Raw genomic sequence first — 16,029 nt, 5'->3', positions numbered from 1 at the left:
GCTCGGGTCATTACAATTCGAAAACTGTTGTGTCATCAATTTTCTGTAGAATCTGGAGAAATATGATGAATGCCATTTCAGACGCAATCATAGCCAAATAAATAATAGAGAAACAAGGAGAAGCCCTTGCGTTCCTTGTAAAAGAGCAAGATAAAATGATCAAATATACTTGAGAACGTCATGACTAACTATAAGTACACCAGTCACCAAAACATCATAATTATTTTTCCATAGTATATAAATTAAACCCCAAGGATGACAAACAGAAGATTGACATTTTTCTCTACCTTCTTCATCAATTCATTATTGACCAAAACATGGAAAGCAAAAGATTATCCATGTAAAATGGGATATAAATCCTCTCGACTAATGAGGAAAGCAAAATTAAACATTATGTTGACAAATCTTTGAACGTAGATGTGTATAAGTAAAAATCTTCTAGATTGGATGGACACAAACTCTTGCAAAGGGAAAATCTTGTAACAAAGAAATTGGCTTGTTACAATGATTGCAAAAGCATATTGAAACAAGAGGGCATTCACAATGGTTCAAGAATGAAGAACCTTGATTTCACGTATTTACGTGGAAAATCTCTGAGAGGGAGTACCAAGTTCCAGAAACTGCAAGAGCAATGCCCAAGACAATTATGATGAAATCTCCACTAGCTCCTCTCCAGCTCATCTCATCCTTGAATGTGAGGTAATGGAACATTGCAGGCAACACAAAGCCAAGTGCACAGCAGGTGCTACTTCCCACCAATGACGAGAAATCAGCAAAATTTGGGACAAACAAAGCGACCAAACTCACAGCCAGAACAAGCATCCACCTCATCCACAAGCAATACTTCCCGTCCCAAAACCTCCTCTCGAATACTTCATACACGGGGTTCATCATCAATGGGAATGTGAAGAACAAATTAATGCAGAGACCCAGCTTAACCAAAGTGCTCAACGTTCCTTTACCCATGTTGGCCGTAATGATATCTCTTGTATTACCACCAAATGCAAAGTAACCCATTGCTCCAAATGCCCCATACATGACAGCAATAAATAACATGGTCATGCCCAAGATCTTTCCGAACTTGGACTTGTCTTTCATCTCAGATTCTAAAGGCAAAGCCATTCCAATCCCCTCAAAGGAATACACAGCCACGCCCAATCCATAAAAAAAGGTAGAAAGAGTGCCAAAAGCCTCGACTGCAGGCATCTGCTTGGTAAATATCAAGAAATCCTCAACCATAACCAATCCCATTGCACCTAAATCCACTACATCAGCGAATATGCTGAGAGGAGCCAAAAGGGTAAGCGATGGTATTGAATTTAATCCGAGCTGAAACGGAAAACAACTCCAAATGTATACGCTCTTGGCGGACACGGAAAGCTCCATAATTTTGTGCCCCGCAGCAGGCGATGTGAATGAGGAGCGGAAAAGAATGGCGAGAGTGTCACCGATGAAAATGAGATAGCCAATGCAGAAGCCAGCTTGGGAGAGAACGACCATGAAATCAACGGCGAACCTACCAATAGAGCCACAAACGACGAAGCCCAAATCACCGAAAGATGTGATCTTGGGGAAGCCACCAACTGGAGAATCCTCAAGCTTCTTCCGGGTATGGATAAGGAGCATCATACATTGGTAGGTGAGAGCGGCGACAAAGAAAATCATGATGAGGCTGGTGAGCCAACCGGTGCGCATAAAGGTGTAGGGGAGGCCCAGAACGCCAGCGCCAACGACGGAAATGAAGACATTGGCGAAGGTTTTGGGTTGAGAAGAGAGGATTTGGGGGTTGCCTTTGGCGGGTAGCAATGGGGAGTCTTCTCTGGGTAATGGGCGGTTAGAGGATGATGATCCGGCTTCCATTACATATGGAGTTGTCAGTAATATGGTTCCGGTATCGTGTTCTTTTGTCTGTCAGGGCGGGTATGGAAATGAAGATATTACTGGCAGGCAAAGAGGAAGGAAAGGTGGGGTAGGATATGTCAGTCCACGGAACCGGCTGGGGACGGGGGGGTTGGTTTGGTTGCAGTTAGAGATGTATACGCCAATCTTTCAGTTCAGTTCAGTTCTGTTCTTGACAACACAGAGTTTTTGGTTTTGGGCTATGTTTGGAGCGTTGTACGAATTTCATGTTCATGTTGACTCCATATAATCCATATCAATAATTATTATTTTTTTATATATATTTGTAAAATAAAGATTAATAATTTCCATAACGGAACTGGGAATGGGATACAGATACTACTACAATACATATATATATATATATATTGCATTTAAACTATTTTTCTTTTCTTCTATAATTGACTTTAAAGTTAATTGAACTTACGTTAACAACTGTAATAATTAATATATAAACAATTTAAACAAAATATATATAGCTTTTTTTTTTTATCTGAGTTTATTATAGTATTTATTTAGTGTGAGGGACTTTGAAAAACTAATTTAATGTACATTAAATAGACTTATAAAAATGCCCTTATTCTTTTTAGCTCCTACATTCTCATAGACATATAACTTTAATTTCATCTAGAAAATAGTAATTACTAGTATGTGACTTCTATAATTTTCTATTTTTTAAAAACATTACTTGTATTATTATAATTCTATTTAATAATGCTGTTATAATAAATTTTTCTTAATATTTTTTCTTTTCAAAAATATAATATTACCATCAAATTCTTAGCCATTTTTTTATTTTTCTTTTTTTTTCACACAAATCGATTGTACATGACTGATAGTACTATTAGTTAAGAGCGAGGAGGTTAAAATAATCAATTTTGGTGTACATTTAATATATTGTCTAAAGTAATTCTATACAAAACAAAAAATGATAAAAGAGTTTATTTGCTATGGTTTTTTTATTACCTTACTCTTTCAAAATTATTTCTTAAAATTACATATTTAAGATAATTAGTTCAAATAATGATATGTAAGTGAAAAAAAAAGACTTTTTAACGTAAAATGTATAAGCACATACATTGAAATGTGCAACTATTAGTACTATTTTTTTTTTTAATTAAAAGCACCCGAAGGTGGGGGAGACTTTTCGAGGTCCCCATCCCTTCTTCATTAAAAATAAAACAACAGTCATCGCTACATCATTAACACAACAAAATATAAAAGGAGGAGTACTACTCCTTTACATTATAATAAGTTTTCAGTGACATCATGTTTTTTGTTTCTGCCATCTTTTTTTGATTCTCTTTGTCTGAATTATTGGACCGCAAGAGCTGATCCTCTGTTTCATCACTTGAATTTTCTCCTCCGTATTCCTGACCAGGTACTCCGGTATCTCGTCTAAGGGGAATTAATTTCTAGGTAGTTTGGCCGGAGTGGCCAGCTCCTGTAACAACTGCTCTGCAGAGTCGATATCAACAAGGTTGAGATTGGTTAAGCAAATCGAGTTGCAAATCTTCAAAGGCATGGCACTACTGATCAAAGTCTCCTCCTCATCTGAATTCTGTTTGAAGAAGCATGGTGTCATTTCCCACATGTATCCAATTTCCATCAGCCACTTTATATTTCAAATTCTCCTCATCCATTTTACCATCATCACAGGTATTGTTAGCAACATCAACATAAACAACATTTTCATGCACAACCATGTGATCCTTTACTTTGCTCGCTGCATTTTCAAAAATAAAAATGGAATCAACATTAGCCACATAGTCAGTTCTGTATTCAGTGTGGTACTTGTCGTTTTTTGTTAACTGAAATAGTTCTGCCCGGTGCATCATCTTTGAGTACTCACCTGTTTCCCTAGCTGGTGTTTTGACCCGCTCCACCGCTTGAACAACTTGCATTTCTTTCATTTTCTACTACTATTAGTACTATTAATTAAGGAGGAAGGAGTTAGAATAACTAACTTTAATTCATATTTAACAAATGTCTAAATTAACCGTATGCAATACAAATAATTACTTGACATTCGTTTATCTTCATCTTCTGCATCTCATTTTGTTTCTCTCTCTCCCCCCTCCCCCCTTCTTTGCTCATATAATTTTTATTCTCTCACCTCCAATAAATATTAACAAATTTTTTCCAAATAATTAATTCAAATTAAAATAAATAAGCAAGAAATCATCATATATCACATAAAAAAAGATTTTTTAATTTAACATAAGATAAATTTAAAGATGTAGGTGGAATGTGGCAGTGATGTTGGTATATATGGGTGTACGTATTTTGAAGTGGAAGGAGGTGGTAGGGCTGATCCGAATAGAAAATCCAGGAAGCACCTTTGTTCGTAATAGAATTTTTTTGAAATGTTATATATATATATATATATTGATAAAAATGTCTATATCATATGATATTATATCGTATTTTTCATTTAATTTACGCTCATCAAACATCTCTCACTTCGCTGATTTTCAAGTCGTGCCGGTGGTGGACTTCGACTTCTTGTGAGGATTTCGCTCCGTTTCTTCGATCTGTGGCTCTTTCTTCTTTCTCTCTTCTCTTCCCCCCCACTGAAGAGAACAAGGAAGGATGCGGAAGTGCTATTGTGACTATCGCTACCTCCTCCTCATCGCCGCTCTCCCCTTCATCTACATCCAGGTCATAACCTCTTTGCCTGCCTCAATTATCTATACCACTCTCTTCTCTCAATCTTATTCTTCCTGATACCAATTTTTATCGATTAGCATTTGTTAGAAATCAATTTTTCTCATCCCCGCCTGCCGCCACCGCGTACAGATTGATTGCTTTAGTGAACTGTGCCCCTGTTTCTTTTCATTTTCTGCTTGCTTGATTACGCTTGCCCGATGCCTGGTGCAGCTGTTGCTGTGGTAAACTGATGATACAACTGACTCATTTTCTTGATGCACAGATGCGCCTTTTTGCTACTCAATCACAGTTTGCTGATCGGCTTGCTGATGCTGTACGTACCCCTTGTTTTGATATAATCCGTGCAAAATTTAGTGATTGGTTGAGAGTACCTTTATAAGTCAGTCTTATTAGCTTCTGATATATAAAAGATTCTCGATGCTAAATTCACTCAATATACCTTCTTTGCAACCATCTTTTTGTTGTTGTGGATCTAGTATTAATTCCTGGAACCTTTACTTATGTTTATTATACTATTCCAATGTCCTATGTGAGTATGTCCACATTGGTGTTGCCTACTTTGAAATTTTTCATCTTATGAACGTCTACCCTTTTTGGTAAGAAAGCATATGAAGGCCCCATTCATCAGAAGAAGGTTGCACCTAGTAATTACTACATTTTATTTGCAGATTGAGGCAGAAAATCAGTGCACAAAACAGACACGGATTTTAATTGATCAGATTAGCATGCAACAAGAACAAATCCTTTCACTTGAAGGTGCTTTACCACTTCTGCTTCAACCTTTGATGGGAGTGTTGATGATTTCCTTCTGTCTTTAAACTATACTTGTACATATGAATCGCAATCTTGTTGCCGAAACTGAAGATTTTATGTACGTTTTTTGCCTTCTATTGGGTTTTTGCATTTAGAATATTTTATGTTGCACTTGTCCAAGGATGAAAAGGAGTTTATCTCTTTACTACTGCTTTTTCTGCTATTTTTCATTCCTTTATCTGCTCGGTTTTCTGGATGATGTTAAGGAATCTATATATATATATGTATTTTTTTTTTATTTCAGACTAGATTTTGTATCTTTCTATTGATAAGAAAATGTTAAGTAATTATCTTGTGGCTGTTTCAACACTGCTGAATTTCAGAAGAAAGAAAACGTCAAGATGAGGAATGCAGACAATTGAGAGCACTTGTTCAAGATCTTGAAAGTATGTCTATGCACCTCCTTGCTTTATGTCCGAGGAAATTGCTGTTTTACCATGCATGTGAGATGTGACCGTTATTTTTACTAGTAATGTATCTGTAATAATTGCTAATTAAGAGAGGCATGTGCTAGCATTGTCACTTTAGTGGATAGAAGCAGTTTGGAACTGGGAAATTTAGTGCTGACATGCTTCCAAGGTTTGCACCTTAGTGCAGGCCAACACAGATGGGAAATGTATTTTTCTGGCAAGTGCTTTTGGGACTTTAAGAAGTTCCAGTTTTAAGTGTATGTGGTAATACTCCTTCCTCCCTCAAAGATCAAGAAAGGATAAAATAAACAGGACAAAGAAAGGATAGTATTTGAAAGACTTCTCTGTTGATCCCTCCCCACATGCTTCAGTTAAATCCAGAGCTTTTCTTGTATCAAGAACACACTGTACCCTCAGACCTTGGGACCATGGAGTGGATCAGTCCCACAGTCTGAACATTCTCCAAGAAACAGTTCATAAAATTGAGTTCTACTGAATACATTCAGCCCTTTTCTAATTTGTGGAACTTGTAACTTAAAAATATGGCCAGAAACTACACCTTGTACTAATTCGTCAACTATGCAGCAACAATTAAGGGCTGTATACTGGAAAACAAGCTCAGGAATTATTATCTTACTGCTCTTGGTACTGAATAAGTTAAGAAACTGATGTATGGATGGCTTAGTTAAGCTCTTAGATCGAAGAAGGAAATTACATAGGAAAAGGCTTCTCAATATGAAGTTCATCATTGCTTACAGAAACAAATTTTCTCTTGAGCAAAATGGACTTCTTGATTTCTTTGACGCAAGGATTTAGATAAATAACGAGACTTGCTAGACACACAACATATAGTGTGTTTCAAAGTCCCAACTTCCTGGAATTATAGATTCAGCAAGATGATCTTTTGCATTCTGTTGCTTTTCTTGAAATACTCTGTGCTCCTCCTCCTGCATTTTATAACCTCGTATGTTAACATAGTAAGTCGCTATCCTTCTTGAAAATTGTCATAGTTTTCCTGATGATTGCCTGTTGAATTATGTTTACACTTTCTTACTTCTGTATTTAGTTCTTGGGTGAATTGAACATCATTATATCATAGAAAATACTCCTTTCTGATACTTCAGTTTATGGGCATGATATATGAGTGTCACATATTATTCCCATTTTATTCTCCATTTTTAGTTTCCACATTCAGTTAAGTTCATCTTGTTGTCCATGATCACTGCTGCATGTGGCATGTGTATGATTGTTTCTCTGTCAAACTGCAGGAAAGGGTCTCAAGAAATTGGTTGGTGATGTCCAGGTTTGGATGAGCTGAAAGATTTAATATCTGGTGTCATGTGCTATTCTTTACCCTTTTACCATTGAACATGTTACTGGAATGTGAATGTGATCAGGTTCCAGTAGCTGCGGTTGTGGTTATGGCTTGTAACCGTGCTGATTACCTTGACAGGACTATTAAATCTATTCTAAAGTATGATCCGTTTTGATGCACATTTTAGTGCTTTAGTTGCTAGCACCCTACTGACGTCTTCTTGTGCTTACAAGGTATCAAAGCTCTGTTGCATCAAGATATCCTCTCTTCGTATCACAAGTATGTGAAAATAAGACTTCTAGCCTGTGTTTGTTTTGGTGCTGAGAGTATATTCTATACGTAACTTTTTCTTGCTTTCGTTATGGGCAGGATGGATCAGATCCTCATGTTAAAAGTAAGGCATTGAGTTATGATCAGCTAACCTATATGCAGGTACTTGCTTATGTTTGGATGTTGTCAGAAATATAACATCTATCTTTCTACCAGAGTTTCATGCCAGCCAATTTGTTAAGGCACTTTCTACCATGCCTCATTCCTGATCATACAAATACAGACCTATAGCCATTAAAATTTTTGGTCAATCTTGCTGAAACATCAGTTTAACGGGTGGTTTGACTTGCTTATTTCAAGTCCTAAGACTTAATCCTGTCTTGATAAACTACAACAGCTCTAATATAATGTTTATATCTGCCCCAGCATTTGGATTATGAACCTGTGCATACAGAAAGACCAGGGGAGTTGATTGCATACTACAAGATTGCACGTAAAGTTTCCCATAATGTGGTTTGTTGTCTTAATCATCTGTTATGTTGGAGGAGGATCCTCTTGCTGATATAATTCAGTTCTCGCCTTTCAGGCCATTATAAATGGGCACTGGATCAATTGTTTTACAATCATAAGTTTAGCAGAGTAATCATCCTTGAAGGTGGCTGTAATCTTCCCTCGTTTTTCTTATCCCTTTGATTTTCTTTATATCCCTGTCGCTTTCTGTCACTCAGAACATACCTCACTATCCAGATGATATGGAAATTGCCCCTGATTTCTTTGACTATTTTGAGGCTGGAGCTGCCCTCCTTGACCGGGACAAGTGAGGTTCCTGGACTTCATTATTATCTGTATCAATGCATTTCCATTTATATTCAAAATAAATTTGTGATTAAGTTTTTCAATTTTGTTAATGTAACTTTTGTAGATCCATTATGGCGATTTCTTCATGGAATGATAATGGACAAAAGCAGTTTGTACATGATCCTTGTAAGTGACCCAGACAATTGATCTGCTAACTGCTATAATTTTTGCCTGTATAAAGACTAATCATTCCTTTAACTTGAAATGATATTTGCCGGGGATTTTGTCATTTGCAGCTATGAGGGTTTATCAAGACAACTCGGTTAGCTTGAAAGTTCTATTTTTTGTGCTTGTCAACCGTTTATCCATTTAAATGGCAGCAACTTGGAAAGGCTTGATCATGCCTATTTGATTCCAGTAAAGGAAATCTATAAACACTATAACATCTATTGACAGTGAGTGAAATAATCTGATTGTTGCTATTCGGTTCATACGACATTGCAGTCTTGAGGATAATGGTTTCATTCAATAAAATCAAATTAGCATCATCTCGCCTTTGCAATTTGCTTGCCGATTAAAGGGCAGAAAGTAAAGCAGTGAGTGGATAGTAAATCCATATTTCTGGCTACTTGTATTCTTGTGTACCTCAAAGCAAAAATTATATCTCACTAGATTTTGTCTACAAATTAATTATATGAGATGTCTTGCTTTTGTCAGGCAAAGCTATATCTGTAAATTTCATGAAGACAGTCCTCGCTCTGCTCATTTTGCAGCTTATCAAGCAGGCCGTAGATTGTTGTTTCTTCTCATACCTTTTCACTGAGATGAGATGTATTACTATTTGTTGTATTGTGTGCTAATCTGCTTCACTAACTATTTAGAACAAGATTTCTGTTACATGTGCAATTCAGATTAGGTAATTTGTACAATATGCAATTTAGATGCAGAGCTTCTATTATAATTTGGTTGGCTTTCATTAAGCAACTGTTGTGGTCAAACTTTTCCACAATGTGATTACATCTCATTCTCATACTTTTGCAGCTGTGCTTTATCGCTCCGATTTTTTCCCTGGTCTAGGATGGATGCTTTCGAGATCCACATGGGATGAACTGTCTCCTAAATGGCCAAAGGCATATCCTTCAAGAATCATATTTGTTGGGTCATACTTAATCATTAATAATGTAATTTTACTCCACGTGCACAGTTTCTACTTTCTCTGTCTTTTACTGCAAGCTTGAGAATTTTCTTGACCAAACAATTACTTATTGGGATGACTGGCTGAGGCTGAAAGAAAATCACAGAGGAAAACAGTTCATTCGCCCTGAAGTGTGCAGGACATATAATTTCGGGGAGCATGTAAGAAATTTTGAATTAATATTGGGGCTGCTTTACAATACCGTAGTGACTGGTTTAATATCCAGTGAATCAAGTAGAATATATAATTTTTATCATTTTCTTCTGTTTATTTTAATGTCTCTGCTTCTACCATTCATTCACATGGCTCAGGTACCTCTTTATTACGAAATGAGGCTCAAAGTGAATGTATCATCCTAAATCTTTTTCAAATCCATCTGTTTGTGTGTAACTGGAGAGCAACTAGTATGGTAGGAATTAGATATGTTAACTATGTAGGAAATGTCCACAGCATAATTGCTAGTTATTGAATATAAGATTGTGTTCAAAGAAAAAAATTCGTCTCCTCTTTGATTGTCAATATAAGGGTTTGCCAATTATCTGTCTCGTGTAATTACACTAGTTGCTATGGTGAATTGGTTAAGTTCACATCTTAAACCTTATTATTAAGCAAAATCAGAATCAATAGTTTTCTAACTTTGACGGTATAGGAAGTGCCACTTTCTTCTTTGGTTCCAAAGTTTTGTGCTTTTACCGCGGCAGGGACTTTCTACATTTCTGCTTTAGACACCATTGTCTATTTTTGTTCTTCACCAGTCTCTCTCATGAAAGTGAAGCACATGTATGTTTCGAAAGTGGTTTTACTTCATTACTATGCCAGAGATTTTTCTTTCTCAAAGCTTGCTTCTATGAGGCTACCTACATTTCTCACAGGGTTCCAGTATGGGGCAGTTTTTCAGACAATATCTTGAACCTATCAAACTGAATGATGTCCAGGTATGTCACCAAAGTCTGTCCATTTTCCTTACCCTTTCCCTCTGTTCGCATTGTCTGAAGACTTCTCTAATGATCTGTCTGGAAGGTTGATTGGAAGGCGATGAATCTGAGCTACCTCGAGGAGGTAAATTCTTGCAACAAGAAGTATGGTATGCCATATAGTAATATAATAACATGAAATAAAGTGAAGATGTTATTACTGGAAATATTGTAAATCTCTGGTGGTTTTATAGGACAAGTATGCTGAGCACTTTGCCAACTTGCTTAAAAAGGCGACCCCGGTGCATGGAACTGATGTTGTACTGAAGACGTATAATATAGATGGAGATGTACGTATTTTGTACCGAGACCAGTCAGATTTTGAGTACATTGCAAGTCAATTCGGCATTTTTGAAGAATGGAAGGTAATTGTAGTTATCTAGGATTATTCTTGTCTTTCATTCTGTATATACACCTTTCTTCAACATGGCCAAAGTAGAATGTGGTAGCGTGTAATTATATTTGATTGTAGCAAATGGCGTGTTGGTTCTCTGCCATGGACCTTGTGTGGGTGGATCCCATCCAGTGACAGGGAAGTGGCACCCCACTCCTTGTGATTATCACTTGGTCTTTGATTTTATACGCATATTGGTTGGGACCTGACCAGTTCAGCTTGGAGATAGACATTTTCCTTGCCTGTTTCATAACTGTGTGTTTATACCCTTCGATTTCCTGACATGTGCCTTTGTGGCGGTTTTGTATATTTTCCAGGACGGTGTTCCAAGAACAGCGTATAAAGGAGTAGTTGTTTTCCGGTATCAAACACAAAGGCGTGTATTCCTTGTTGGCCCTGATTCGCTGCAACAACTTGGAATCAGATAGACTTGGGACAAAGTGATTCCACTGAAGGATTTTGATTGACAAGTTATAGAGAGTGAAATGATGATACATACAGGAGATGTTGCTATCTGTAAGACTCATGTAGTATTTAGATTGCTGGTGATGAATAATAGATTCAACTTATATTATTCCTTGTTAGCGTGAGATGATTGCTGATACCAGCATGGAAGATAAAGAGCAGCATGAGGCATAAGTGTATCAAGTTGAGAAAGTGCATCTAACCATATTGAATGACAGGGAGTCTACATATTATGTGAGGATGGTGCTGTGCGAATGCCCTTTGGCTCAATTGCATTCTAAAAATGGCAACAAAATAAGAATTGTGATTACTTGATATGGTAGAAGAACCTCCTGATATTAGTTATATGCAATCCACAACTTATAAAAATGATTCTAATACACTTGGGACTTGGAGAAACGTGGAGCAAGTATTTCAGTTGGATGCCAATGCCATGGATTTTCTTTTCTTTTTTTGAAAAAAAGAAGCAAAAAAAGCAAATCAAAGGAAGTAGGAAGAGAAAACTAAAAAAATATTCAAAACTGAGAAGAAATTCCGTGGGTGTTGTTTCCTTCACACCATCATCTTGTAAATTTTTATTGAAATTAAGTGAGGCATACGCTGGTTAAACCGGTCGAATCGATCGAAAATCAAATCCAAAATTTCTGTTTGGCTACTGGTTCTTTTTTAAAAAAAAAAAATCGATTTGGTTCGATTTTTGCTCGAATCGAACAGAATAACCAATTTTTTAAATAATATATTAAATAAAATATAAAATATAGATAGAATTAGAATAGAGAGTCAGACTAAGAGAAAGAAAAGAAAAGAAAGAACCAGCGGAAGAAAGAAAAGAACGCAGGCGCAGCAGCAGAACAGATACGACAACGCCGAGCCGACGGGCGACCTCCTCCACTCTCCAACCGGCGGCAGAGCTCTCTCCACCAGTCTTCTCCATTAAATAGGTACTTTGCTCTCTTATAAATTGCATTCTTTGCTTCAATTTTATATAGGAGCTTTCCTTTTTCCAGAAAGGAAATAACTGGTAGCATTATTAATCAATACATCACAGTATCAACAATAGTTGGTATATTTAGCTTTGAAAAATTAACATCACAATATTCTTAAACCAATGACCATATGCCCAATTTTTTTTTTATTTGTACTGTGGATGAATGATATTTTCACATTAATTAATGATCAACAATAGAATGAATTAAGTTGGATCATATTTATTTTCCTCTTTATATTTATCAATTTTAGTTTGTTGATTTTAGTATCAACAACACACCTCTTTCTCATCTTATTCAAGAATTTAATCTAAAAGTAAAATCAAATTCTTTCTGGATTCGATCATAATCACTACTATTTACTATTTACTATTTACTATTTACAGCTTCAAATAAGAAAAACAATTTTCCTGAATTGGACACCCATAAGTTGTGGTGGGCCTTGACACTAAATCAATGCTTAGATTATTAGGCCTATATTTAAACTAAACAATACATAAACATTATTCCCTCACCCTCAAGTAACCACAACCTTACAGTTGGTGTGGGCTGCAGGGTAGATATGAACTGATTGAATATTTGGCAGCCCATTTTGCACGACAACTGATCTCACACGCAGTTTTTGTCGTCCAACGGCGACTCAAAACCCATTTTCACTTGCAGATGCAGAGTAAAGGAGCAACCGCAACCGCAACACCCGCTCCTTTTACTTGAGCAGCACAACTACCCAACCTCCTTCTCTCTGTTATTTGAGCTGTCTGTTGCCTAAATAAATGGTATTCTTGCACGTCCTTAACAGAGGTGCTGCTCGCCGCTTGCCCAACCACACCTCCCGTTTTTTCACTTCTTTCTCTACTGTGAGTTCCTTTCTACTTCATGTTTTTGTGCGGGGGTCTGTTCTTCGACAATGACTCATAATTCCTAATGTTCCTCACTTTTTTAAATTTCAAAGTTTGTGAATCATGCTCTGTTTAATTTTTCTATTTCTTTTAGTTGTGGGCTTCTTATGTTTTATTTCCGAGAATTTCATGTTTGTTTGCTACTAGGTTCATTGATTATGGTGGATGCTTAATCTAGTTTCTTTGTAATTATATTTTTCTCCTAATTACAATCAAAAGAATAAGAAACCATGATTTCTACCGACTCCCAGTGTGACAAGTGGGTTTGCTAGGAATTTCTCATCTTTCGGATTGACTATATATGTTCCTCTTAACTTTGCATCAACGGGGATGTATGATATCTTTTTGCAATGCAAAAATGGAACATCTTTTCCCCGTCTTAACAATTAAAAAGAAGCATCTGAACTGAGATAATATAAACCAATTGTTCTCCTCCTCCTCCTGGAACTTGGCCTTACTTGGAAACCAGTTGTTTCCCTTCTTAGGACTCAAGTATCTGCACTAAAGATTTGTTTGTGTATCAAGTCGTTTGCTTCTTAGACACCTAAGTTTATGGTATGTTGCTCTATGAAACCATTCCTCATTCTGCCTCTCTTTTACTACTAATATTTGAACAAGATAATCAGGCATGAACCTATTAGAAATGTTGGAACTTGATTTGAATAGCTGGTTCTTTGTCTCCTTCTTTACCTATTACTTTTTCCCAACTGTTATTGCAGTCTCATGGTATATTACATGCCAATGGTTCTGGCTCTCACATATTACATTGGAAGTGGTTTATAAATAACTGTTATTTATGTCGTTATTAATTACAGGGCCTACATCAACTGCAGAAGACTGATGGTATCGGCTTTCCAAATTTTGAGTTATTGCCCTTCAGTTCACCTTCCTACATTATAAAGTCTAGCCTTTTCAGTACCACAGCTTGTGAAAGTCTACAAGATTTAGCTAGTGTTGGAGAAAAAACTAAAGACTCAGCTGGTGTTTTCAGAGAATGGGGTTGTAGTGAGAGTGATATATCCAGGATTTTTGAGCGACGTCCATCTTTACGTAAAATGGATATTCAGATCCTTCAGTCCAAGCTTGAAATACTTTCTCACTTGGGCATCAAATCCACTGACCTTGTGAGAATGGTACATTGTCGTCCCCGCTTTCTCAACTGCAAAATCAATGTCTGGTTGAATGAACGCCTTGAATATCTTGAGGCGTTGTTTGGATCAAGGCAGGTCCTAGTCAAGGCTATTGTACGCAATCCTTCTCTTCTTACCTATGACTTCCACAACAAAGTCAAACCTGTCATTGCCATATACGAATCGATGGGACTTAGCAAAGGGGACCTGATCACTGTGCTTCTGTCTCGACCCACTTTGATTCCACGAACTACCCTGGATGATGAGAAGATTGATTACATCCGTAAAACTGGAGTCTCAAAGGAATCCAAAATGTATAAACATGTGGTTTCCCTCTTTGCCATATCTCGCATAGAAACCATCCGTGAAAAGGTGATGAACATGGAGAAATATGGGCTTTTGGAGGATGAGATATTTGGTCTTATTGGACGTTCTCCGCTTGTTTTGACACTATCCGTTGATAAAGTTCAGAGACACATGACTTTTATACTGGGCACAATGAGGTTATCAGCCAATGTGGTACTTCGAAACCCATTCCTGCTATACTTTAATTTGGAAACTGTCTTAAAACCACGTTTCCAGCTGGCATGTAAAATAGAAGATATGGGAATTGTTCCTCAGATTAAGGGACCTGCGTTGTTGAGAGCATTGAGGATGTCGAATAAGCGGTTTGTATCAGCATTTATCACTTGTCACCCTGAGAGTGTAGCTGAAGAATTGATGACAACCTTTAAGAATGCAAAATGTATTAGACGATTAGCAGAGTCCTCGAAGAAGAACTTGAATAAAGGATTTCCTTTCTGATCATATTTTTGTGTATTCCAGAGTGGATTAAGTGGATGTTGATGATCTTTTCTTTCTTTCTTTTTCTTTTTTTTTTTTAAAAATTTCCCCTCAAATCATACTTCTATTCTTTCTGGAGGTACAGGATTGCTGCTGTTGCTGGAATCAGTTTATGTACAATTGTGTGTCTTGGATACTCGAAAAGTGGGAGGGCCTTAAGTAGGCCAAACATGTGGTGTATATTGGTACAGATTTTAAGTTTCTTGTTAATTGCTATCATCTTCTCCTATCTTTACTGAGTTTTCCGTTTCTGGGCATTTGCATGGAATTATTCCTTCCAATTGAAACCAGAAAACTGTAAGTATTAATAGATTGTCTCATATTTCAACACTAATCCCTCTCATCATATTTCTCAGTTATTGCAAGTGTACCTTCTTACATATACTGGACAGAGATGATCACTTGCATTCACCTTGTAAATGATTCTAAAACACTTGGGACTTGGAGAAACGTGGAGCAACTATTTCAGTTGGATGCCAATGCCATGGATTGCTTGATCCATGTTCTAAATCCCATTAACTTCAACATTGTTCTTTTCTTTTTTTGGAGAAAAGAAACAAATCAAGAAAAGTAGGAAGAGAACTGAAAAAATATTCAAAACTGAGAAGAAATTTCGTGGGTGCTGTTTCCTTCACACCATCATCTTGTAAATTATTATTGAAATTAAGTGAGGCATACGCTACTACTACTACATCATCATCTAGAGACTAGATGTACACTTTCCATTCCTTGTTTATTTACTACAAAGAGGAGAGAAAAAGAAAAGAGAAGCAAAGCGGGATAGAATTAAAATGAAAATGCATTCATTCAATTAAACACAGCATTGATATTTCTACATGAACAAATAAATAAATAATATAAAAGTAGTCGACGGTGACTGGCGGGCATTCCTTCAATTTTCTTTGTGAACACCACCACGCTGTTTTGACTTGACTTTTGTTTAAGATTTTGGCTTCATCCCCATTCGC

At 36.7% G+C, this 16,029-nt stretch overlaps 3 protein-coding genes across 5 annotated transcripts; 2 read left to right on the top strand and 1 right to left on the bottom strand.

Annotated features, from left to right (window-relative positions):
• Nucleotides 1–360: 360 nt before the first annotated feature.
• Nucleotides 361–2,003, bottom strand: LOC105169865 (amino acid transporter AVT3B). Its single transcript, XM_011090416.3, has one exon. It carries the CDS (start codon nucleotides 1,858–1,860, stop codon nucleotides 571–573), a length of 1,290 nt encoding a protein of 429 aa, XP_011088718.1. The 5' UTR covers nucleotides 1,861–2,003; the 3' UTR covers nucleotides 361–570.
• Nucleotides 2,004–4,205: 2,202 nt separating this feature from the next.
• On the top strand, nucleotides 4,206–11,312 carry CGL1 (alpha-1,3-mannosyl-glycoprotein beta-1,2-N-acetylglucosaminyltransferase). 2 transcript variants are annotated; one of them, XM_011090414.3, is made up of 18 exons: nucleotides 4,217–4,560; nucleotides 4,832–4,882; nucleotides 5,238–5,325; nucleotides 5,706–5,768; nucleotides 7,061–7,095; nucleotides 7,190–7,266; nucleotides 7,341–7,386; nucleotides 7,477–7,539; nucleotides 7,804–7,870; nucleotides 7,964–8,032; nucleotides 8,125–8,194; nucleotides 8,300–8,361; nucleotides 9,217–9,307; nucleotides 9,438–9,531; nucleotides 10,243–10,305; nucleotides 10,391–10,429; nucleotides 10,539–10,709; nucleotides 11,056–11,312. In XM_011090414.3, the coding sequence occupies exons 1-18, from the start codon at nucleotides 4,492–4,494 to the stop codon at nucleotides 11,164–11,166; spliced, it is 1,329 nt and encodes a 442-aa protein (XP_011088716.1). In that variant the 5' UTR covers nucleotides 4,217–4,491; the 3' UTR covers nucleotides 11,167–11,312. The 2 variants fall into 2 exon arrangements, with proteins under 2 accessions (XP_011088717.1, XP_011088716.1); XM_011090415.3 differs by lacking the exon at nucleotides 11,056–11,312 and having other exon boundaries at nucleotides 4,206–4,560; nucleotides 10,391–10,454; nucleotides 10,539–10,698.
• Nucleotides 11,313–11,961: 649 nt separating this feature from the next.
• LOC105169930 (transcription termination factor MTERF15, mitochondrial) lies at nucleotides 11,962–15,290 on the top strand. Of its 2 annotated transcripts, none has more exons than XM_011090483.3 (3): nucleotides 11,962–12,144; nucleotides 12,853–13,046; nucleotides 13,904–15,290. In XM_011090483.3, the coding sequence occupies exons 2-3, from the start codon at nucleotides 12,963–12,965 to the stop codon at nucleotides 15,020–15,022; spliced, it is 1,203 nt and encodes a 400-aa protein (XP_011088785.2). In that variant the 5' UTR covers nucleotides 11,962–12,144; nucleotides 12,853–12,962; the 3' UTR covers nucleotides 15,023–15,290. The 2 variants fall into 2 exon arrangements, with proteins under 2 accessions (XP_011088785.2, XP_020552124.2); XM_020696465.2 differs by having other exon boundaries at nucleotides 12,745–13,046.
• The last annotated feature ends 739 nt before the right edge of the window (nucleotides 15,291–16,029 follow it).

Source organism: Sesamum indicum, linkage group LG8, assembly GCF_026168435.1.
Source record: "Sesamum indicum cultivar Baizhima isolate 11 linkage group LG8, ASM2616843v1, whole genome shotgun sequence".
NCBI lineage: Eukaryota > Viridiplantae > Streptophyta > Magnoliopsida > Lamiales > Pedaliaceae > Sesamum > Sesamum indicum.
This window is presented reverse-complemented; position numbering and strand designations above follow the sequence as displayed.

Bases quoted from the DNA above. Each gene is read 5' to 3' on its own strand.
- LOC105169865 (XM_011090416.3), bottom strand. From the start codon at position 1,860: ATGGAAGCCGGATCATCATCCTCTAACCGCCCATTACCCAGAGAAGAC.
- CGL1 (XM_011090414.3), top strand. From the start codon at position 4,492: ATGCGGAAGTGCTATTGTGACTATCGCTACCTCCTCCTCATCGCCGCT. The intron at 7,267-7,340 runs GTATGATCCGTT...TGTGCTTACAAG, and splicing joins ACTATTAAATCTATTCTAAA to GTATCAAAGCTCTGTTGCAT. The intron at 10,710-11,055 runs GTAATTGTAGTT...TATATTTTCCAG, and splicing joins GCATTTTTGAAGAATGGAAG to GACGGTGTTCCAAGAACAGC.
- LOC105169930 (XM_011090483.3), top strand. From the start codon at position 12,963: ATGGTATTCTTGCACGTCCTTAACAGAGGTGCTGCTCGCCGCTTGCCC. The intron at 13,047-13,903 runs GTGAGTTCCTTT...TATTAATTACAG, and splicing joins TTTTCACTTCTTTCTCTACT to GGCCTACATCAACTGCAGAA.